We start from the raw sequence: 21990 nt of genomic DNA, 5'->3' as shown, positions 1-21990 counted from the left end.
CTTCGCTTCGCTCGCTCGTTCGACTAAATGTATAATAAATATACTGGATCATATATAATTAATATACCTAGACCAACTACTACGATATTTCTTAAGTACATATTTAAATAAAACTATGAACACTCAAACCCTTTTTATCAGCAGATAGGTACTTACGTAGCAACCGCTTGAAAGCAAACTTGATTGAGGCTTGACTTAGGTATATTGAGAGGGAGCGAATTCCAGAGCCGGCTTGTCAGGATAGCAAAAGAGTTATTCCAAAACCCAGTTCGGTCTTCGGTGCGAAGGAATTGAAAGTTTAAGAATACGGGGGGTACGAAGCTCATAGTCTTATACGTCCCTGTGCTCGACAGGCGAATGCCCAATAATTGACACTTTGCTGTCACCTATATTGCTAATGAAGTAAGTTTAAAGAAGACAAGACACGTACTCGTACAGGTACAGTGACGACTACTTTACGTCTGTTAGTCCTAGTTTAGTTTAGTTCAATAAATACTAACATATGAAATATTTAGTGGGACAATTGCAAAATGCGGAAGCTGCGCAACGTAATCGCGCGCTAAGATCGGAAGAGCTTGCGTCGCGCATCCAGGATAGCCGCAGGCGCGTAGTTCCCCCTGGCGCAACCGACGGAACACATCAATCCGAGCACACGATTCTCTACAATACAACCTTCAGTCGGGAGGTACATAAGGTATCTGTATCTTGCTCACACTCGGTGTATTGTGAGCGGAGTAGCACTCAAGTCGCCTCGAATCCAGAATAGCAGGGCGGTTGGACAATCACGCGTGTCCTTAGGTCGAGTGGTGGAGAGGTGGCCGGCACGCGGTGGGCGCGCACAGTGCCGGCCGTCGACGCGACTGGGCTGGCTGAGACCGCGTCCACTCCGGCGCAGCTAACGGAGCCCGTACATCAGCACCCGTCACTATGGCGATCGACATGTTGCCCGCTGCCGTACTTTTACTAGCGCTGCATTTCGTATCGGCTGAAATTCGTAAGTACTTAGGTAGAGTTCATAAATATTACACCGGTATTACAGTGGTAACATACATACGTGTAGCTATGTAAGGCGACTACTTTTACTTACGTATTTGGATTGCAATAGAATCATGATTGCTGAAAATGGTTGCTAAATGTTAATGTAAGTTGATTTAATTTCAACAAAGCGTCTCACATGTTTATGTAGGTTTCGTTTAATTCCACATAGGCAAGCATTAATGTATAATATGCAAGTTGAAGCGAATTGATTATACATATTTTTTTTCGTTTAAAAATAACTTACTTTTCTCATAACAGTTATGACATTGACTTTTTCACTACATCAGCTGAAGGCTCTCACATTTTGAGTTGTTTTCTTATCTTTGCTGGTAGAATTGACTTTTAAATGATGCTTTTGAATGATAAATATTTATTAACATTAATTTTGAATCGGTTTGCTTTGATTATGTTTGATATTTTACAGTTAGTATTTTGCTTGTGTTGGTGTGGTGAAAAATGTTGTGTTTCACTCGGTGGCAAAATTTGTTTAACCCTCGTGCCTTGAACCCTCGCAACGCTCAAGATTCCATTTTTTGAACCACTAGCTTCGCACTTGGTCCAGTTTTGGAATCTTTCGCTTGCTCGGGTACCTATCATTATCAGCACGAGAGGTTAAACCACAACTTTGTACCCTTGTAAAACAAATAACTATTACCTATCTTACCTAATACACAAAAGGCAAAAGTACATAATGTGTTATTTATTTACGGCAGCAAAATTCAGATATTCCGATTTGTCTATGGTTAGTTATTTTATGTACTTACTGCCTGAAAACTACAAATTGGTAAAAATATTAGATGTTAAATAAAGCTCTGTACCTGCTCTTTTTTTCAATAAAGGCAATCAGAAAATCGACCCGCAATAGGTATTAATTATGGAATAAGTAGATTAGAATAATAACATTTTTGGAAGCTATTTTGTTAACATTCTATGTCGGAATGCGATTGTCTAGCGTCTTTAAAAGTCACCCTATCTATACACTGTGTTTTATTGAATTCCGTTAATTTCGGGGTATGGGTAATAAGTAAGTACGTTTAAGGAAACTAAATGGCATAGTTAATTTAAAAAATATTTTATTAAATTCATATTTTGATGAAAAGTAATTAATTAAAAGCGTTGATGTAACACGGGCATAGTGAAAACTGTAAACATATCAATGTCATTTCGAACATCGATCATCCGAGATAGTACCAAACCAATAGTACGTTGATAGTACTTACGTTTAGTAGCAATTGTATGAACTCGTACTAAACACTAGCCAATATGTGAACAGACCCAATGCGTACACACTTCTAAAATAAATTATTGATTTATCTCCGAAATGGAGTTACTTAAATAGAATACCGGTGTCTTTGAGAAAGTAACTTAACTTAAGCTCAGGAATGCACCCTCGTAATTAACGGAATTATTAAAAACCACCGTGTAGGTCTACGTAGGTGTACCTATACAAGCATAACAACAGTAAGTATATTGACTAGTCCAGCCATTCTCAAAGTGTGTTCCGCGGAAATTTAGAATAATAAAATAAGCATAATTATTATGCTTATTAATAAAAAAATACACTCTTAAAAACTATTGTTTTATTGTAGGGTTTCATCAAGTAGGTATTTCGCTTTCCAAAAGGGTTCCGTCAAAAAAAAAGATTGAGAACCGCTGGACTAGTCAAATTGTGTATCTGGTCAGGCCCTAACTCGGGAAGACATACGTCGTGACCTAACGCGGCATTCTTCATTTTGTTCAAGTGGGAAGTGGCTTACATTTTGGAAATAAAAGTTTATTTCTGGCAATCGCAGCGAATGGGTTAATCTTGTAAGCATAAATTTTGAATTGCCAGAATTTCCGGAACACGAAGCTCTCGCTGGACCTGGATAGATTTTTGCTGTACGAGTTCATTCGTAGTTATTTATAGTATTATTATAGTAAAGTATAACGGGTATTTGGTATCCATAGGAAATATAGGTATATTTGTTTACACATTACAATTCAAAACGCTTAAAATAACGGGCACGGAGCGTTAAAAATCATGCAATCCTCTATTGCCTTCGGCTTGTGCCATATAATTATAGGTAATTTCGATCTATTGGCACATTCTATCAGCTGTTATTGCTTCTTCGCCTTTTTTAAGACGCTCTCTATTGACAAAGACCTTCAAATTAACGCTACTAAAAATTGAATATTTGATTGTTTTATCTTAGACTGTGACTTAGTAATGTAGGTAAATTGACGATTTACCATTTCCATATACTTCCCTAAATTGATCATATGCCACATTGATCATATGCCACATTGCTGCTTTCAGTTTCAAAATCTAACGGACGTAGAACCGAATTTTTAGGCACTTGTCATGTATCAAGGAAAATCCATAATAGGCTACATGACTAACTATCATTTATGGTATCAATCGATCCGGTTTATTTTTAGGATCAAATGTCTATATGGGACCCATTGCATTAAAATAACACAAAAGTCAGAAATTGTAGTCAAAGGCAGACAGTCGCACTTCACTGGCGAAACGCCCTATACAAAACGGCAAGGGAACGTGACGTCAAGGTCTCTGGGAGCCCATCTTGTAGTATGGACAAAACAAGAAAATTGCGTTTAAGTATATAGTTGCTATACAATATTTTTTTGGATGAAATGTAAGGAATCGAATGGTACCCTTACTTTTATCGTTTTTGAAAGTTAAAAAAAACTTAAATTTTGAAACTTTCAGGTCCTGTATTTTTGTAATTTTTCTATATTTTATTTTAATATCCACATTATTGTGATAAATTGCTCATTTGCTATCTATTTTACTAGATTTTGTTATAAAATTCAACATGTGTCATCATCCCTATTATATTGAGTGGCCAATCGGGCGATATTTATTCACGTCACAGGCTCTCGAAACAACGTCGAGTACCGCTCCTGTCCTGTTAGACATGTGGCCGAGAATATTTCACTAGTTTTCCTGGTTAGTTATGCGGTGGTTAGGCCGGTGTTAGTGTTTACATCGAGGTTAAATGTTACGCGCCGATGACATAATTCCCTTCGCGTCTCTCCCACCACCGCACCACTACTCTCATTCAACGAAAGTGGGAGTCTTAAATAGTATACGTACTCCCGATTGCCTTAACCGTGACATTATGATGAATCTACTTCAGGATTTTGTGGATATCGCCATGGGATTTATAGCCGGAACAAAGCTAGGTTACGCAGATCCGCAGAGACCGATCTTCAACAGATCGTCAACAGAAATGAAGAAAGTCAAGATGTCAGCCGTCTTTTACAATTAAGAGGTTTCTGGGAACGTTGAATATGGATTTTTTTTTCATAATCAGACCCAAAATATAGAATTTCATGATGGCAGACGCCATTTGAGATTTTGTCTGAGGTACATAATAAAGGGCCTCACGGATCTTCAAATATCAATTTTCAACATGATCAAACCAAAACTGACAGAGTTCAAGTTGGCGGGCGGCTCTCGACTCTCGACCATACACTATCGTCGGGCCAATAAATACTACTCCGCCTATTTTTCGCTTAATCCTATGGATTGGGAGCCATAATTCCTCTGAGAATGGCCGAAGCAACGCTGTGACCATTTCCTTCCTTGGTATTAACCAGGCCGCGTGGCCAACGTGCCAATCGCTTACGCTCCGTAGCGATCTAGCGATCGAAATGCAACTGTCACTGTCGCACTAATATGGAAGAGTGATGGAGAGGCACAAAGCCTTTACCCCAACCCCCTTTGAGCCTCGATCTTAATTCCATAAACCATTATTAATGAATCCAGCACATGTTACCTATACCTACTCCATTCCAGATAACATTAGACTAAGGTGACAAGATCAGGGATTCTACCTTATGTTCTAAAATATTTTTTATACAGAATATTAGTTAAAACCTCTTCTTTTACCTAAAAGTTATGATTGGTATTTCTAATATTAATTTTAAGAGTACATATATGCCTACTATGCCAATAATAATATAACGACGCCACACACTAAATGATTGAAGCAAAAAAAAAAACAGCCCCACTGTTCAATTAAAACATGTATGGAGGTCGGTACCCTAAATATTATTATGGTGTAAAATTTGTTCTACTACTTACTATTGAAATTACAATTAATACTAATGAAATAAATTTCTACTTACTAGGTAGTACTAATGATCTCTGAGCTAAGGCGCGGGCGGACAGACACACAGTCAGGGCGAACCTATTTTTATTTATATGGCTATGAAGCTCGAAAAATGGAAAAAAATGTTTTTTACGAATCATGACGTGGCATTCAATTTCTTGCAAGTCTTGCAACGGGTTGTTTACCTCTGCCTCTGTAGGTATTAAATAGTTGGTCAAACCAAATTTGCCAGTAAATAAGGACAAAAAAAACTTTACTCATCCTTTATTTACAAATTATAATATTCGATATTTTATTTAAAACTAGGTTTGGAGAGTAAAATATACCTGCAGAATGCTAACCGTGTTATATACAAACTAGCTGTTGCCCGCGACTTCGTACGCGTGGATTTGTATATTGGTGGTTATATATTCTACATTAGCTTAGAACATTATGCAGCAAGAGATTGCGGTAGGACGGTTAATCATTTCTTAATTATTAATATTATACAACGCATGAGACTTTTCTTTCACAACCTAGGTACGAAGTTTCAAGCCCCTAACTGAATAAAATTGTCCTCGATGTAATCCCTCTAAACCCCCTTAGAAGATTTTCATGTCCTCTATTTAATAAAACCTACTACCTATTTACGAAGTTTCAAGTTTCTAGCTTTAAATAAAATTTGCACCCTAAGACGAACTTTCATCCCCTTTTTAACCCCCTTAGGGGTTGAATTTCCAAAAACGTTGCAATTACTTTTTTTGTAATCGGCTATTATGCCTTTCTAAAAAGTTTCAAAGCATTTGTAATGGATTCAAACTTTCAACCCCTGTTTAACCCTGTTAGGGGATGAGTTTTACAAAACGCTGAAATTACTTTTCCTGTATTTTAATAATATCCCCAAATACAAAGATTCAAGTCCCGCGTTCGAAAAAATGTTTGATATCCTTACAAACTTTCAACCCCTTTTTCACCACTTTAGGGGATGAATATTCAAAAACGCTGAAATTAGTTTTCTTGTATTTTAATAACATATATTTTTACGAAGTTTCAAGTTCCTCGCTTAAAATAAAATTTGAACTGCATACAAATTTTCAACCCCTTTTAACCCTGTTAGGGGATGAATTTTACAAAACGTTGAAATAACTTTTCCTGTCTTCTAATAATATCCCCAAATACAAAGATTCAAGTCCCGCACTCTCAAAAATATTTGATATCCGTACAAATTTTCAATCCCATGTTTTACCACCTTGGGGGATGAATTTTTAAAAACGCTGAAATTTGTTTTCTTGTATCTTAATTTAATACCTTTTTGCAAAGTTTCAAGTTCCTAGCTTAAAATAAAATTTGCACCCTAAGACGAACTTTCATCCCCTTTTTAACCCCCTTAGGGGTTGAATTTCCAAAAACGTTGCAATTACTTTTTTTTGTAATCGGCTATTATGCCTTTCTAAGAAGTTTCAAAGCATTTGTAATGGATTCAAACTTTCAACCCCTGTTTAACCCTGTTAGGGGATGAATTTAACAAAACGCTGAAATTACTTTTCCTGTATTTTAATAATATCCCCAAATACAAAGATTCAAGTCCTGCGTTCGAAAAAATGTTTGATATCCTTACAAACTTTCAACCCCTTTTTCACCACTTTAGGGAATGAATATTCAAAAACGCTGAAATTAGTTTTCTTGTATTTTAATAACATATATTTTTACGAAGTTTCAAGTTCCTAGCTTAAAATAAAATTTGAACTCCATACAAACTTTCAACCCCTTTTTAACCCTGTTAGGGGATTAATTTTACAAAACACTGAAATAACTTGTCCTGTCTTCTAATAATATCATCAAATACAAAGATTCAAGTCCCGCACTCTCAAAAATATTTGATATCCGTACAAATTTTCAACCCCATGTTTTACCACATTGGGGGATGATTTTTTAAAAACGCTGAAATTTGTTTTCTTGTATCTTAATTTAATACCTTTTTGCAAAGTTTCAAGTTCCTAGCTTAAAATAAAATTTGCACCCTATGACGAACTTTCATCCCCTTTTTAACTCCCTTAGGGGTTAAATTTCCAAAAACGTTACAATTACTTTTTTTTGTAATCGGCTATTATGCCTTTCTAAGAAGTTTCAAAGCATTTGTAACGGATTCAAACTTTCAACCCCTTTTTAACCCTGTTAGGGGATTAATTTTACAAAACACTGAAATAACTTGTTTTGTCTTCTAATAATATCATCAAATACAAAGATTCAAGTCCCGCACTCTCAAAAATATTTGATATCCGTACAAATTTTCAACCCCATGTTTTACCACCTTGGGGGATGATTTTTTAAAAACGCTGAAATTTGTTTTCTTGTATCTTTATTTAATACCTTTTTGCAAAGTTTCAAGTTCCTAGCTTAAAATAAAATTTGCACCCTATAACGAACTTTCATCCCCTTTTTAACCCCCTTAGGGGTTAAATTTCCAAAAACGTTGCAATTACTTTTTTTTTGTAATCGGCTATTATGCCTTTCTAAGAAGTTTCAAAGCATTTGTAATGGATTCAAACTTTCAACCCCTGTTTAACCCTGTTAGGGGATGAATTTTACAAAACGCTGAAATTACTTTTCCTGTATTTTAATAATATCCCCAAATACAAAGATTCAAGTCCCGCACTCTCAAAAATATTTGATCTCCGTACAAATTTTCAACCCCTATTTACCACCTTGGGGGATGAATTTTTAAAAACGCTGAAATTAGTTTTCTTGTTTTTTAATTTAATACCTTTTTACGAAGTTTCAAGGTCCTAGCTTAAAATAAAATTTGCACCCCAGGACAAAGTTTCATCCCCTTTTTTACCCCCTTAGGGGTTGAATTACCTAAAACGTCGCAATTACTTTTTTTTGTCATCGGCTATTATGCCTTTCTAAGAAGTTTCAAAGCATTTGTAATGGATTCAAATTTTCAACCCCTTTTTAACCCTGTTAGGGGATGAATTTTCAAAAACGCTGAAATTACTTTTCCCGTCTTATAATAATATCTCCATATACAAAGTTTCAAGTTCAACACTCACAAAAATATTTGATCTCCATACAAACTTTCAACCCCTTTTCCACCACCTTGGGGGATGAATTTTCGAAAACGCAGAAATTAGTTTTCTTGTTTTTTAATATAGTACATTTTTACAAAGTTTCAAATTCCTAGCTTAAAATAAAACTTGCACCCCATACAACCTTTCATCCCCTTTTTAACCCCCTTAGGGGTTGAATTTTTCAAAATCGCTTCTTATCTCTTGTACACTTTATAAATTCAACCTAGTGTGCAAATTTCAACTTTCTAGCTTTTGTAGTTTCGGCTCTGCGTTGATGAATCAGTCAGTCAGTCAGTCAGTCAGTCAGTCAGGACACTTGCATTTATATATATAGATAATACGAAATTTCGTAAAAACTTCAACAATAGTACAGTCAACTTATTATGAAATAAGCTTCATCCAAATACACAGCTGTGTCCTGAGCTGACATTAGTCTCTAGTTAGAGGTCTTAACATAAGGCGTAAAAAGTTCAGTAAATAGTAGGTATTCAGTGCGTAGTTTGCTTTGAAATATGCTTATTAAAGTTTTTTTTAGTAGGTGTGAAAAATAAGTATTTTTGTTATTTAGTTGTACTCGTATTTTACAAAACTTGTAATCAAATATTTTTTTTTTGTTTTGAACTACCTAAATGAATTTGTTGTATAAGCACTAATGTTTGTTTCAGCATCTTACATAAAGATATGTCAACGTAACGACCCCAACGTGGACAAATGCATCATGAACTCAGTGGACGAGTTGCGCCCGAAAATATCCAAGGTAGGTCATTCTAACAATTTATTTATGTGACAATAACCTATCGCCTATCAATGTTAACACAATATCATATTTATAAACCGAAATAAATAAGTAAATGAATGGGCTAGCAGTTCGTACTGGTAAGTCTTATTCTGAGTTAGCCGTTATAAAGGGACGCCCATTGATAGGCTTTTATCGACGAAAGGGTTGTCCATGGTTTCATCATCATGCCTATTTTTTAGGGTTCCGTAGCCAAATGGCAAAAAACGGAACCCTTATAGATTCGTCATGTCTGTCTGTCTGTCTGTCCGTCTGTCTGTCCGTCCGTATGTCACAGCCACTTTTCTCCGAAACTATAAGAACTATACTGTTGAAACTTGGTAAGTATTCTGTGAACCGCATTAAGATTTTCACACAAAAATAGAAAAAAAACAATAAATTTTTGGGGTTCCCAATACTTCGAACTGAAACTCAAAAATTTTTTTTTCATCAAACCCATACGTGTGGGGTATCTATGGATAGGTCTTCAAAAATGATATTGAGGTTTCTAATATCATTTTTTTCTAAACTGAATAGTTTGCGCGAGAGACACTTCCAAAGTGGTAAAATGTGTGTCCCCCCCCCGTAACTTCTAAAATAAGAGAATGATAAAACTAAAAAAAATATATGATGTACATTACCATGTAAACTTCCACCGAAAATTGGTTTGAACGAGATCTAGTAAGTAGTTTTTTTTTATACGTCATAAATCGCCTAAATACGGAACCCTTCATGGGCGAGTCCGACTCGCACTTGGCCGCTTTTTTTAACTAAGGTCCTTTGCTTCATCATATCATCCGGCTATCCATCGGTTCGTTTAATTCACTTTCGATTGTGCATCGGCATTTAAAGGAACCCTTATAGTTTCGCCATGTCCGTCTGTCTGTCCGTCAGCGGTTTTGCTCCGTGATCGTTATTGCAATTTGACATAGATCAATCATGCCGACTAAGTGGTAAAATAAAAACCATTAAATTTAACGATTAAATCTTTTAAGATTCCGGTAAATTGGGGAAACCTCTTTCTTTTTTGAAATCTGTTTAAAATACCAACAAGAACTCGACGTTCAGAGTGTAGGTGCGGTTGTTGAATTTCCGTAGTAAACAAGGAACTTAAACCTTATAACTCGGCCGTTTCCGTCTGCCTGGTTGTCCTTCCGCTCCTTTCTTAGCTCAGAGATCAGAGACTATTAATTAGTGCTAGAAATGCTATGGGCATGGATATAAATGTTAAATACCTACCTACTACATAAAATAAGGTCCACTCAAAAACAAATATGAAAAAAATGGTAGCGAAGTTCAACACCGACAAACTGATTAAAATCGAAATGAGCTCGAAGTTCTGATCTGATTAGAGTAGATAATCAAATTAAGACGAACGGGGACGACCGCCTTTTGAACTGGTCTTCCATACAAACATATTCCCCATTTGCCTCTCTGGATAATCCATTATTGAAAATGTTTTTACACAATTTGATGTATTTTAATCTTAATCTACCTATAATCTATACCAGCGGTCGGCAACCTTTTAGCAGCCAAGGGCCACATAGTAGTTAACGAAGTTGACGCGGGCCGTACTTTGTTAATATTTATGACTTTATCAGATATTGTCGTTTGTCAATATTATATACAAAATAGCCAGGGAAGCTCGCTGGCCGCAAGTGACAGGTCCACGGGCCGCATGCGGCCCGCGGGCCGCGGGCCGCGGGTTGCCAACCGCTGATCTATGCTATTGTAAGAGTTCGTTTCATACATTTTTTTACAATCTCCTAACTCTTATAATCATACATCGGGGTTTTCGGTGCGGGAATGATTTCGTGTATTTATTTATTGTAATATAATTACCAAACTATAAATTAAACGTAGGTAGTAAGGTCCAAATGTACTTAGAAATGTTAAATTAGTATCGTTTTTTACAATTTTTACCTGTTATTTGGCTAGTGTAAAACATTCCCGCACCGAAAACCCCGATGTATGCTTATAATAAAGTAAAATGCGAAAAAATCATACGGCTCGACCGAGTAAAATGCACCACTGAATGCACTTCTAAAAGTATTATGTAATAACATTTTTGACGTGATAACGTCTTATTAATCGATGAACACCGGTAGCATGCACGAAAGTGTCACGTTGTGGACAGATCTCCTTGGTAACGCTGTGGACAGATTTCCATGATATTATTAAATTGTACAACGGGACTTAATCGCGTATCTAAGTTTTAAGATTTACCTCCGACGTTTCTAGGACGGCGTTGTCCCCGTAGTCTCGGAGAAGACTTCCATGATTAAATCAGCCAGCCTATTATGGATAGCTTTATCCATCTTTATCCACGTGATAAAATAACTGTCACTGTTTAACACCGTGGGAAAGAAAGTGACGGACACCGTTTTATCACGCTGTCACGTAGACAAGAACGACCATCATATCCGTACAGATTTCCATGGTAACGTATAAAAGTATGCAATTTTTCATCAATGTTTTCTTATGACGTTATCACGCAATTTTGTTTTTTAAAGATAATACAACCTAACGTACTCGTTGTGGATCCGGAGAACTTCAAGCAGCAGGTTGTCCTGCTTCTGCTGTCTTACTAGCTTCCGGCGTTTTGCCACCATTTGCGTCACCTGTGCTACCTCCATCCTTTGAGTTCACGGAAGGTTTAGTCCCATCACTAGGTTTATTTTCTTTGGGCTGTTCTTTGTTATCACCTGGTTTGGTTGAGCCTTCTGGTTTTGTGTCTGTATGTGATTTATCACTAGATTCATCTTTTTTCTCACCATTGGCATTATCCGCGGTGTTTGCAACCTTTGATGCTTCATCACCGGCAGGTTTTGTCTTATCATTGGTCTTTGTTTCTTTTGGCTCATCTTTTTTGTCAGCTGGTTTGGATGAGTCTTCTGGTTTTGTATCGGTAGATGGTTTGTCACTAGGCTGGTCTTTTTTGTCACTGCTTGTACCATCCGCGGTCTTTGCACCCTTTGACGTTTCATCACCGACAGGTTTTGTCTCATCATTGGTCTTTGTTTCTTTTGGCTCATCTTTTTTGTCAGCTGGTTTGGATGAGTCTTCTGGTTTTGTATCGGGAGATGATTTGTCACTAGGCTCATCTTTTTTTTCACTGTTTGCACCACCCGTGGTCTTTGCATCCTTTGATGCTTCATCACCGGCAGGTTTTGTCTCATCATTGGTCTTTTTTTCTTTTGGCTCATCTTTTTTGTCAGCTGGTTTGGATGAGTCTTCTGGTTTTGTATCGGTAGATGATTTGTCACTAGGCTGGTCTTTTTTGTCACTGTTTGTACCACCCGTGGTCTTTGCATCCTTTGACGTTTCATCACCGACAGGTTTTGTCTCATCATTGGTCTTTGTTTCTTTTGGCTCATCTTTTTTGTCAGCTGGTTTGGATGAGTCTTCTGGTTTTGTATCGGTAGATGATTTGACACTAGGCTGGTCTTTTTTGTCACTGTTTGCACCACCCGCGGTCTTTGCATCCTTTGACTTTTCATCACCGGCAGGTTTGGTCTCATCATTGGTCTTTGTTTCTTTTGGCTCATCTTTTTTGTCAGCTGGTTTGGATGAGTCTTCTGGTTTTGTATCGGTAGAGGATTTGTCACTAGGCTGGATTTTTTTGTCACTGTTTGCACCACCCGCGGTCTTTGCATCCTTTGATGCTTCATCACCGGCAGATTTTGTCTCATCATTGGTCTTTGTTCCTTTTGGCTCATCTTTTTTGTCAGCTGGTTTGGATGAGTCTTCTGGTTTTGTATCGGTAGATGATTTGTCACTAGGCTGGTCTTTTTTGTCACTGTTTGCACCACCCGCGGTCTTTGCGTCCTTTGACGTTTCATCACCGGCAGGTTTGGTCTCATCATTGGTCTTTGTTTCTTTTGGCTCATCTTTTTTGTTAGCTGGTTTGGATGACTCTTCTGGTTTTGTATCGGTGGATGATTTGTCACTAGGCTGGTCTTTTTTGTCACTGTTTGCACCACCCGCGGTCTTTGTATCCTTTGATGCTTCATCACCGGCAGGTTTTGTCTCATCATTGGTCTTTGTTTCTTTTGGCTCATCTTTTTTGTCAGCTGGTTTGGATGAGTCTTCTGGTTTTGTATCGGTAGATGATTTGTCACTAGGCTGGTCTTTTTTTTCACTGTTTGCACCACCCGCGGTCTTTGCATCCTTTGATGTTTCATCAGCAGCAGGTTTAGTCGCATCATTGGTCTTTATTTCTTTTGACTCTTCTTTTTTCTCTGCTGGTTTGGATGAATCTTCTGGTTTTGTATCTGTAGATGACTTGCCACTAGTTTCATCTTTTTTTTCACTATTAACACCATCCGCGGTCTTTGCATCCTTCGATGCTTCATCACCGGCAGGCTTTGTCTCATCATTGGTCTTTGTTTGTTTTGGTTTATCTTTTTTGTCAGCTGGTTTGGACGAGCCTTCTGGTTTTGTGTCTGTAGATGATTTATCACTAGGTTCGTCTTTTTTTTCACTCTTTGTCCCATCCACGGTCTTTGCTTCATCACCGGCAGGTTTTGTCTCATCATTGGTCTTTGTTTCTTTTGGTTTATCTTTTTTGTTAGCTGATTTGGATGAGTCTTCTGGTTTTGTGTCTGTAGATGATTTGTCACTAGGTTCGTCTTTTTTTTCACTCTTTGCCCCATCCGCGGTCTTTGCTTCATCACCGGCAGGTTTTTTCTCATCATTGGTCTTTGTTTCTTTTGGCTTATCTTTTTTGTCAGCTGGTTTGGACGAGCCGTCTGGTTTTGTGTCTGTAGATGATTTGTCACTAGGTTCGTCTTTTTTTTCACTCTTTGATCCATCCGCGGTCTTTGCTTCATCACCGGCAGGTTTTGTCTCATCATTGGTCTTTGTTTCTTTTGGTTTATCTTTTTTGTCAGCTGATTTGGATGAGTCTTCTGGTTTTATGTGTGTAGATGATTTGTCACTAGGTTCGTCTTTTTTTTCACTCTTTGATCCATCCGCGGTCTTTGCTTCATCACCGGCAGGTTTTGTCTCATCATTGGTCTTTGTTTCTTTTGGTTTATCTTTTTTGTCAGCTGATTTGGATGAGTCTTCTGGTTTTATGTGTGTAGATGATTTGTCACTAGGTTCGTCTTTTTTTTCACTCTTTGCCCCATCCGCGGTCTTTGCTTCATCACCGGCAGGTTTTTTCTCATCATTGGTCTTTGTTTCTTTTGGCTTATCTTTTTTGTCAGCTGGTTTGGACGAGCCGTCTGGTTTTGTGTCTGTAGATGATTTGTCACTAGGTTCGTCTGTTTTTTCACTCTTTGCCCCATCCGCGGTCTTTGCTTCATCACCGGCAGTTTTTTTCTCATCATTGGTCTTTGTTTCTTTTGGCTTATCTTTTTTGTCAGCTGGTTTGGACGAGCCGTCTGGTTTTGTGTCTGTAGATGATTTGTCACTAGGTTCGTCTTTTTTTTCACTCTTTGCCCCATCCGCGGTCTTTGCCTCCTTTGATGTTTCATCAGCAGCAGGTTTTGTCTTATCGTTGGGTTTTTTTTCTTTCGAATCGTCTTTTTTGTCAGCCGGTTTGACTGACTCTTCTAGTTTTGTGTTTTTAGACGATTTGTCATTAGGTTTGTCATTTTTTCCATCTTTTGCACCTTTCTCGGTGTTCGCATCCTTTGAAGTCCCATCTTTCGGAGATTTAGTATCATCATTGCTTATTTTTTCTTCCGGCTCGTCTTTTTTCTCTACTGGTTTGGTTGATTTTTCTGATGTTTTGGGTAAAGGAAACATAGATCTAGGTAGTTCAATGTATATATTGGTTTTGATGGGCTTGCCTTTGTATAGAGGCAGTTTAATTCTGTACTCTAAACCAGATCCTGATATTGATTTTTTTGTTTCAATATTATCAGATGTTTTACAGTAGGGATAAGGTACCATTGTACGCGGCGTTTGCTGTTGAGAAGGGTACTTCATTTGGTTTCGAATTGCCAATAGGCGTAAGAGTGTCTCAAGAGAAGGCCTTTGTTGTTTACAGCTCCGGTTTTCACTATAGTTGCACTGTAAATATGAATGTGTTGCGTTTATTACTTAATATTAGGTACCTTTACATATTGTGTTAATTAAAATAAAGCACTTACCATCATTAGACAACCATAGGCTATAAATATGGTAGCTTGGAGCCACGACATTTTGAACAAATACTCATTCGGAAACTATAACATGCACTTTTATACATTGTTGTGGTTAGATAGAACAGTTTTTGTGATACGTAGGAAGCGATTATTTGGTGTAGTGAAGGACCGAACATTGTTCGGGCACGTAGGCCCTTTGTTCAGGAGCTCGGCGATAAGGCCGGCACGCCAGGTGCGCCGGTGTCCGCGCACATACAGCTTTGTTATTTCTCTCACTCAGCTGATGCAATTCACACGTGCTCCGTTTATTGATTACGTTTACTCATTAAAAGTAGGTACCTACGGGCTTCCTACGTCATTATTAATTTGAATAGATACGATAATATAAGCGATAATATAAGATAATAGAAGCGCTGGTGGCCTAGCGGTAAGAGCGTGCGACTTGCAATCCGGAGGTCGCGGGTTCGAACCCCGGCTCGTACCAATGAGTTTTTCGGAACTTATGTACGAAATATCATTTGATATTTACCAGTTGCTTTTCGGTGAAGGAAAACATCGTGAGGAAACCGGACTAATCCCAATACGGGCCTAGTTTACCCTCTGGGTTGGAAGGTCAGATGGCAGTCGCTTTCGTAAAAACTAGTGCCCACGCCAATTACTGGGATTAGTTGCCAAGCGGACCCCAGGCTCCCATGAGCCGTGGCAAAATGCCGGGACAACGCGAGGAAGATGATGATGATGATGATGACGATAATATAAATTTAGCGTCCAGAATGATCTATGATTTTAGTGAAAATATTATTCTTCTTGTAGTAATAAGTACCACTGATTTTAGTTAAATTTTGCATGTCTCCTCGTGCCATTTTATACTACTAGATATATTATTATAATAAAATGATATATGATATGAAATATATTATATAATGATATTTTAATAGATAATAGATAACACAATATAGGTATATCAATAAGCAAAATCACAGCATACAAAATCTTACCATACCTATTTGGTCTAAATAAAACATAGTCTATCCACACGCCATGTATGCATAGTCTGTCTATTATACGTAGTTTAGTTTATTCAGTCGGAGTACCTCGCCGAAAAAATCTTTCAAATTGAATACAAAATTACAAATAGGTACATGAATCAAATTTGCTCCGTGAATCAAATCATGGAAACAAAATGGTAAAAAAAAAAAATATCAGGGTACTTCCGTAAAATCAATCATGAATATGTGGTAGGTATTCATGATTGATTCTACATATTTGTTCAGAAAAAAAAGTTCAAGGCAGCCTCTTGTGACAAGCGAGTAACTACGGTACCCAAACTGAGCATGGCCCGACATGCTCTTGGCCGGTTTTATTTATTATAAAATTTGGTAGAATTACATGTTCTGCGGTTGTAAATAAGAGTAGGTAAGAGTATGCTACGAGTGTGTTGACTCGATCGTCACAGGTGTCACCGCCGTAGGTGATGATGATGACTGTGATAACTATTATTTACAAATATTAAAATAGTGTATTTCAAACGTAAATAACTATGTGGTTTCTAGTCAACAGATAAATATTCATATTACTATTAACTGCATACAGTGTTTATATTATTATAACTACATTATTATATTTGTTATTAGCACAGGCACTACTAGCATATAATTTATCTAAGTAGTATAGCCAATTTAGATTATTCTCGCAGTATGTAATTGCATTTCAGAACTTTGATTATCATGCAGGGCCTAATATGTACATACTTAGGTATTACTCTCTAAATACGTTTTAATGAAGTATGACAAACGTACGACGGTTGTCATACTTCATTAAAAAAATATCCGATAGATAACGGGGACTTGAGCCAGCCGTTAGGTCGAATGGAAGAGAAATTGTAAAAAATGTAAGCCGAAATAAATGACATATACCAAAGCGCCAATGCCCAAGGCTGGAACGGAACCAGCGTCCTCTGCTATCACGGCAAGTACCGAAGCCCCTCGGCGGCCACCCGGGCCACGGCGGCATGGGTGGGTGGACATATTTTAATTTGTTCTAAATGCTCTAATAGTATTTTGGTAAGCAATGAAGCTCTTGAATGAAGATGGTTCAAGTTCTATAGGTACATTAGGTTTTATCTGTATACAAACCGTGTACCTATAGGAAACATTACGTCCAATACTAACCACCTACGTAAACATTTAACCGTTTTTCATTGCAAGGAAGGCTAAATACCATTCGTTTTCCTATCAACACATCCGTTACAACACCATCCTATTGCCGGCGGCTCTTTACATTTAAGTACCTATATAATAGAGGCTAAGTAACATTTATTCATAGTATAGCTTACACCACCCGCCCAATAATTGTAGGTACTCGCTGCTATGTGAACTGTTTATGTCCGTGTCCGTATACACAGACCCACGAATTATACACATTAGCATGGAAAGCTGCGGTTAGCTGTTGTTGAAGCGCAAATGTTCTCGAAAACAGCGTACCTATTAGTAGTAAGTACCTATATAATAGTGCAGTCGGGAACCATTATTCACTGCGATTTGAACACTTAGGTATTGAGGATTTGCACTGATTCGTAAATTCATCATACTAGTATAAAGTGTAGGTACCTACAAACGATTTCCATAAGCATAACAATTATAGGTACTTAATCTAATAGACTAGAAGATAAGTTAACATAGCAGCTAGAGACCAAAGAGTAACATTGAAATACCATTTATGTCGTAACCTTCGTAATACGTAGGTACATACTAGTACATGCAACTACATAATAAAAGAGAGGTATGGAGATATTTGCTTTAACAGCAGGTTGAAAAGTATGTCATTGTCAAGAGCGTTTTGCAATAAGTTAATATGTCAAGATAAATGGAGTCTGCAAATATTTGATGAGTTAAAATTACCTTCGGTGGATTATAAGAACAGAAATAACTGCACGGCTATTTCTCAAAAAAGTGGCACCGCCACCAGTAATGTATTTCTTATGGTAGGTAGTAGGTAACTATATCGCATAGCGCATGTAGACACTTATTCAGTACTGATGAATGACTCGATGATGATGAATGACAATGACTGCTTGTAACTGTGCAGGGCATTCCCGAGCTGGACGTGCCGGGCATCGAGCCGCTGAGCTTGGGGCAGATCGCGCTGGCGCGCGGCCCACAGGGCGCCAAGCTCACCGCCGTCGTCAACGACGTCAAGGTGCAGGGGCCCAGCAACTTCATCATACAAACACTCAAGTCAGTCTAACATTTTACACTAGCTTCTGCCCGCGACTTTGTTTGCTTAGAACAGTGGTTAGTGATCAGAGACCAGTCGTAAAAAATATTTCCAGGGAGTACCTACTCATACCACCTTTGCCAAGCGGCGGACCCCAGGCTCCCATGAGCCGTGGCAGAAATACCGGGACAACGCGGGGAAGATGATGATGACTCTATACGAGTATCCAACATGTGTCGGTCAGGTAACCAATATGAGCAGAGGACCTACCGTTCCGTTTGACGTGTTGCCTCTCTGTCGCACTTGTAAATTCGTACGCAACGTGGTTAGCGGTAGGCCCTCAGGTAGTTCAGTCTGTAGCCCTTAGATACGCGACTGAAATGGGTGATTAGATTCATCATTGCTTCATAGTCACTGATTTGTATTCTACCAGCTAGACCTCCTCTTACAAGTAGGTGCTTAGTATGCATTATACAATACTTATTATTAATACATATGTACATATGTAGGACTAGGTATATATAATCAAGGTCTGGTTTTAGGTTTACCTTCTTCTGACCTCCGGCCGGAGTCTGCAGGGCAGGCTACCTAGTCAACCTCGTCATGTATTATGCACTAATAAATCATGAAAAAAATGCATTAAATTATAAAATTCATAAATTATACCTATTTTCACATTGAGACGGAAATATTATTCAAAAACAAGAAAAGACGGAGGGTGAAATTTAGTGTAGGTAGCACTTACTAATACGTGGCACATCATTAGAAAAAAAACCGGCCAAGTGCGAGTCGGACTCGCGCACGGAGGGTTCCGCACCATCAACAAAAAATAGAGCAAAACAAGCAAAAAAACGGTCACCCATCCAAGTACAGACCCCGCCCGACGTTGCTTAACTTCGGTCAAAAATCACGTTTGTTGTATGGGAGCCCCACTTAAATCTTTATTTTATTCTATTTTTAGTATTTTTTGTTATAGCGGCAACAGAAATACATCATCTGTGAAAATTTCAACTGTCTAGCTATCACGGTTCGTGAGATACAGCCTGGTGACAGACGGACGGACGGATGGACGGACGGACGGACGGACGGACGGACGGACGGACGGACAGCGGAGTCTTAGTAATAGGGTCCCGTTTTTACCCTTTGGGTACGCAACCCTAAAAACAGGCCGAAAATCTATTAAGGCACAACATTTTCCCTGACCCTGCCACGGCCTTTATTTTAGACATTTTTCGTCCTAAATAAAAGGTTTAAATTAAATTACATTGTTCCGGACATTTGGGAGCTGGAGCCGAAGCCAACACGTAGAGTCTCTCATGTACATTATTTATATTACCTTCAGGAATATCACTTCGGTATTTCGGTAATTAGATGGTGTTAGACTCCGACCATGCTAAGTATCCCATAATACATAAATCGCCATTCAAGCAATCATGGTGCTCCTATATGGTATGGGACTCTATTACAAATGAAACCTTGTTTAACATGCGATATTATTGTGTGTCGTTTCAGGTCTGATTTAAACAAGAACCGGTTCGACTTCAACCTGCTGCTGCCGCGCCTGGACTTCCACGGGAAGTACAAGATGGACATCCAAGTGCTGCTGCTGCGGCTGCAGGGCCGCGGCAACATCACGGGCACCTTCAGTAAGTTTACACATTTATTTGAAGCTTTTATATAGGGTAGTTGGTTATGTTTGGCCATATTTGAGGCAACTCCGAAAAGGTGATAAAATATCTTTCATTTCGGCGACTTTGTCATCGTTTTCCATGGAACTGCTGATTGCCCTTTGCTTTTTGATTGCTGCCCCCGTTGGCTCCAACGTGGTACTAGCCTCCGCCCGCGAATAGTGGAGCTCGAGAAGGTGCATTGTCTGACAGTGTTTTTACCGTTATTGATTTTCCTGCAGAGATAAAACTAGCTCATACTTGTAGCTCCCGGCTAACCGTCGGTGGGAGGAGGGGAGAGCTGCTTCGACTTCTGCGCCTCTGACCTATATCTTGTTTTAAGTCTTGACATACATATCTAATAAGTACTTAACATGTCAGATTAATACAATGTACTTGCATTTTAGTGTATTATATACCTACGTTTGTTCCGTTCCTTGCAGAAGACTACGCGTGCAACGTGACGATGCGCGGGCACAAGGAGACGCGCGGCGCCGAAGAGTATCTCAAGTTCGACCCGTTCAAGGTGAAGCTGCGCGTGGGCGAGTCCTCCATCTACCTGACCAACCTGTTCGACGGCGACCCCGTGCTGGGGCCCGCCACCAACCGCGTCATCAACGACAACTCGCAGCTATTCCTCGAGGAGATCCGACCCGTGCTCGAGCGCTCCCTCGCCGATCTCTTTACCGAGATGGCCAACAAGATCACTTCCAAATTTACCTACAAGGAGCTGTTCCCATAGCAGCGGTGCCCACTCTCTTACCGGAGGGCTTCTAGCTAAGTAGCAATATGAAAGATGTGATGTATCTTTAATTATATTTAATGTATTTACATAAATAAGTATAGTGACTCGGGATTAAAGTTAAGAAAGTTAGTTTAATATAAAATAAGATGAATAAAATGTATACGGGCCAGTTGCACAAACCAGCACTGGCAGACTGATCAACAGCAGCAGCAGCAGGAGCAGCAGTCAAGTTTGAAACATCCCACACAATAACATTTAGCGAACGTTTTAACGGCGACAGACGCTTTGGTGCAACCGACCCTAAACTCAGTCTAAATACTCTAAATAGTCGAATAAATATGCTATGTGTATAGAATACTTTACACTGATTACGAAGTAGACATTGAAGCTTAATATTTACCTGAACTTACCTATTTATTGAATTCGTTTTTTGGTGGTTTGTAGGTTAATTGTTTAAGTATACGGTAAAGCAAATTCTATTATTTTTATGTAATTTATATAGGAACTTATAATTGCAGTCGAATTCATAAGTATGTGTGCATTTTTTTCACCTTATATTGCAATTTATTAAGGCGAAGAAATGTATATACATATTTATGAACTCGACTGTACCCTCAATCGTTGTAAAAACTCAAAACAATTTTACTAAAATAAATGCAGTAATTTCTTAAAATTTGATACTTATCTTTACCATTCTGTAAACGGGTGGTTCAAAAATATAAAGCTCCCTCTCCATAAAGTCCTTTTGTCTAAAACATATTAAATTGTGGTCAAAATCAGAAACCTAATCTTGACATTTACACACTACGACAGTAAGTTTAGGTACCGTAAACCGGGGTGACTTTCAAATGCAGGGGCGACTTCGATATTTCAGTTTTTCAGCCGTTACATATTTTTATTCGGATTTTTTAGTAGTAGGTAAACAAGTATGTATAATAATCTAACTTGTTACACGAACAGTTCGAGAAAATAATGAATAATGATAATTTAGTGGCAGTTTTAAAACTATCAAAGTATCCCCAAAATTTCCTAAAGTCACCTCGTTTTACGGTACTGTTTACAGAAGGTGCCTGTGCTGTGCTCATTCACACACACTTCTTATTAAGACCAAAAATATTGCATTTTCATATGAGTATCGATTAAAAGATAATGCACATTGCATGCCCATTAGCTGGCTGAATACACTGTTCTACGAAATGTATTTGACAACGATATTTGATATCAATAAAGCGAGTAATTTTGCTCTAATCCTAGTTTAGTACTCACTGTATCCAGTCAGGTAT

The 21990-nt window shown here is 38.3% G+C and overlaps 1 protein-coding gene across 1 annotated transcript; it reads left to right on the top strand.

The window, feature by feature from the left end:
- Positions 1–770: 770 nt before the first annotated feature.
- On the top strand, positions 771–20797 carry LOC134661304 (protein takeout-like). The gene is made up of 5 exons (XM_063517306.1): positions 771–994; positions 8875–8966; positions 18167–18315; positions 19808–19941; positions 20406–20797. The coding sequence occupies exons 1-5, from the start codon at positions 928–930 to the stop codon at positions 20702–20704; spliced, it is 741 nt and encodes a 246-aa protein (XP_063373376.1). The 5' UTR covers positions 771–927; the 3' UTR covers positions 20705–20797.
- The last annotated feature ends 1193 nt before the right edge of the window (positions 20798–21990 follow it).

This window comes from Cydia amplana, chromosome Z, assembly GCF_948474715.1.
Source record: "Cydia amplana chromosome Z, ilCydAmpl1.1, whole genome shotgun sequence".
NCBI lineage: Eukaryota > Metazoa > Arthropoda > Insecta > Lepidoptera > Tortricidae > Cydia > Cydia amplana.
This window is presented reverse-complemented; position numbering and strand designations above follow the sequence as displayed.

What these genes read in the sequence shown, in the direction of transcription:
- LOC134661304 (XM_063517306.1), top strand. Translation starts at nt 928, where the DNA reads ATGGCGATCGACATGTTGCCCGCTGCCGTACTTTTACTAGCGCTGCAT. An exon ending in TTTCGTATCGGCTGAAATTC is followed by an intron (nt 995 to 8,874) that starts GTAAGTACTTAG and finishes TGTTTGTTTCAG; the next exon opens with CATCTTACATAAAGATATGT. An exon ending in TGCGCCCGAAAATATCCAAG is followed by an intron (nt 8,967 to 18,166) that starts GTAGGTCATTCT and finishes GTAACTGTGCAG; the next exon opens with GGCATTCCCGAGCTGGACGT.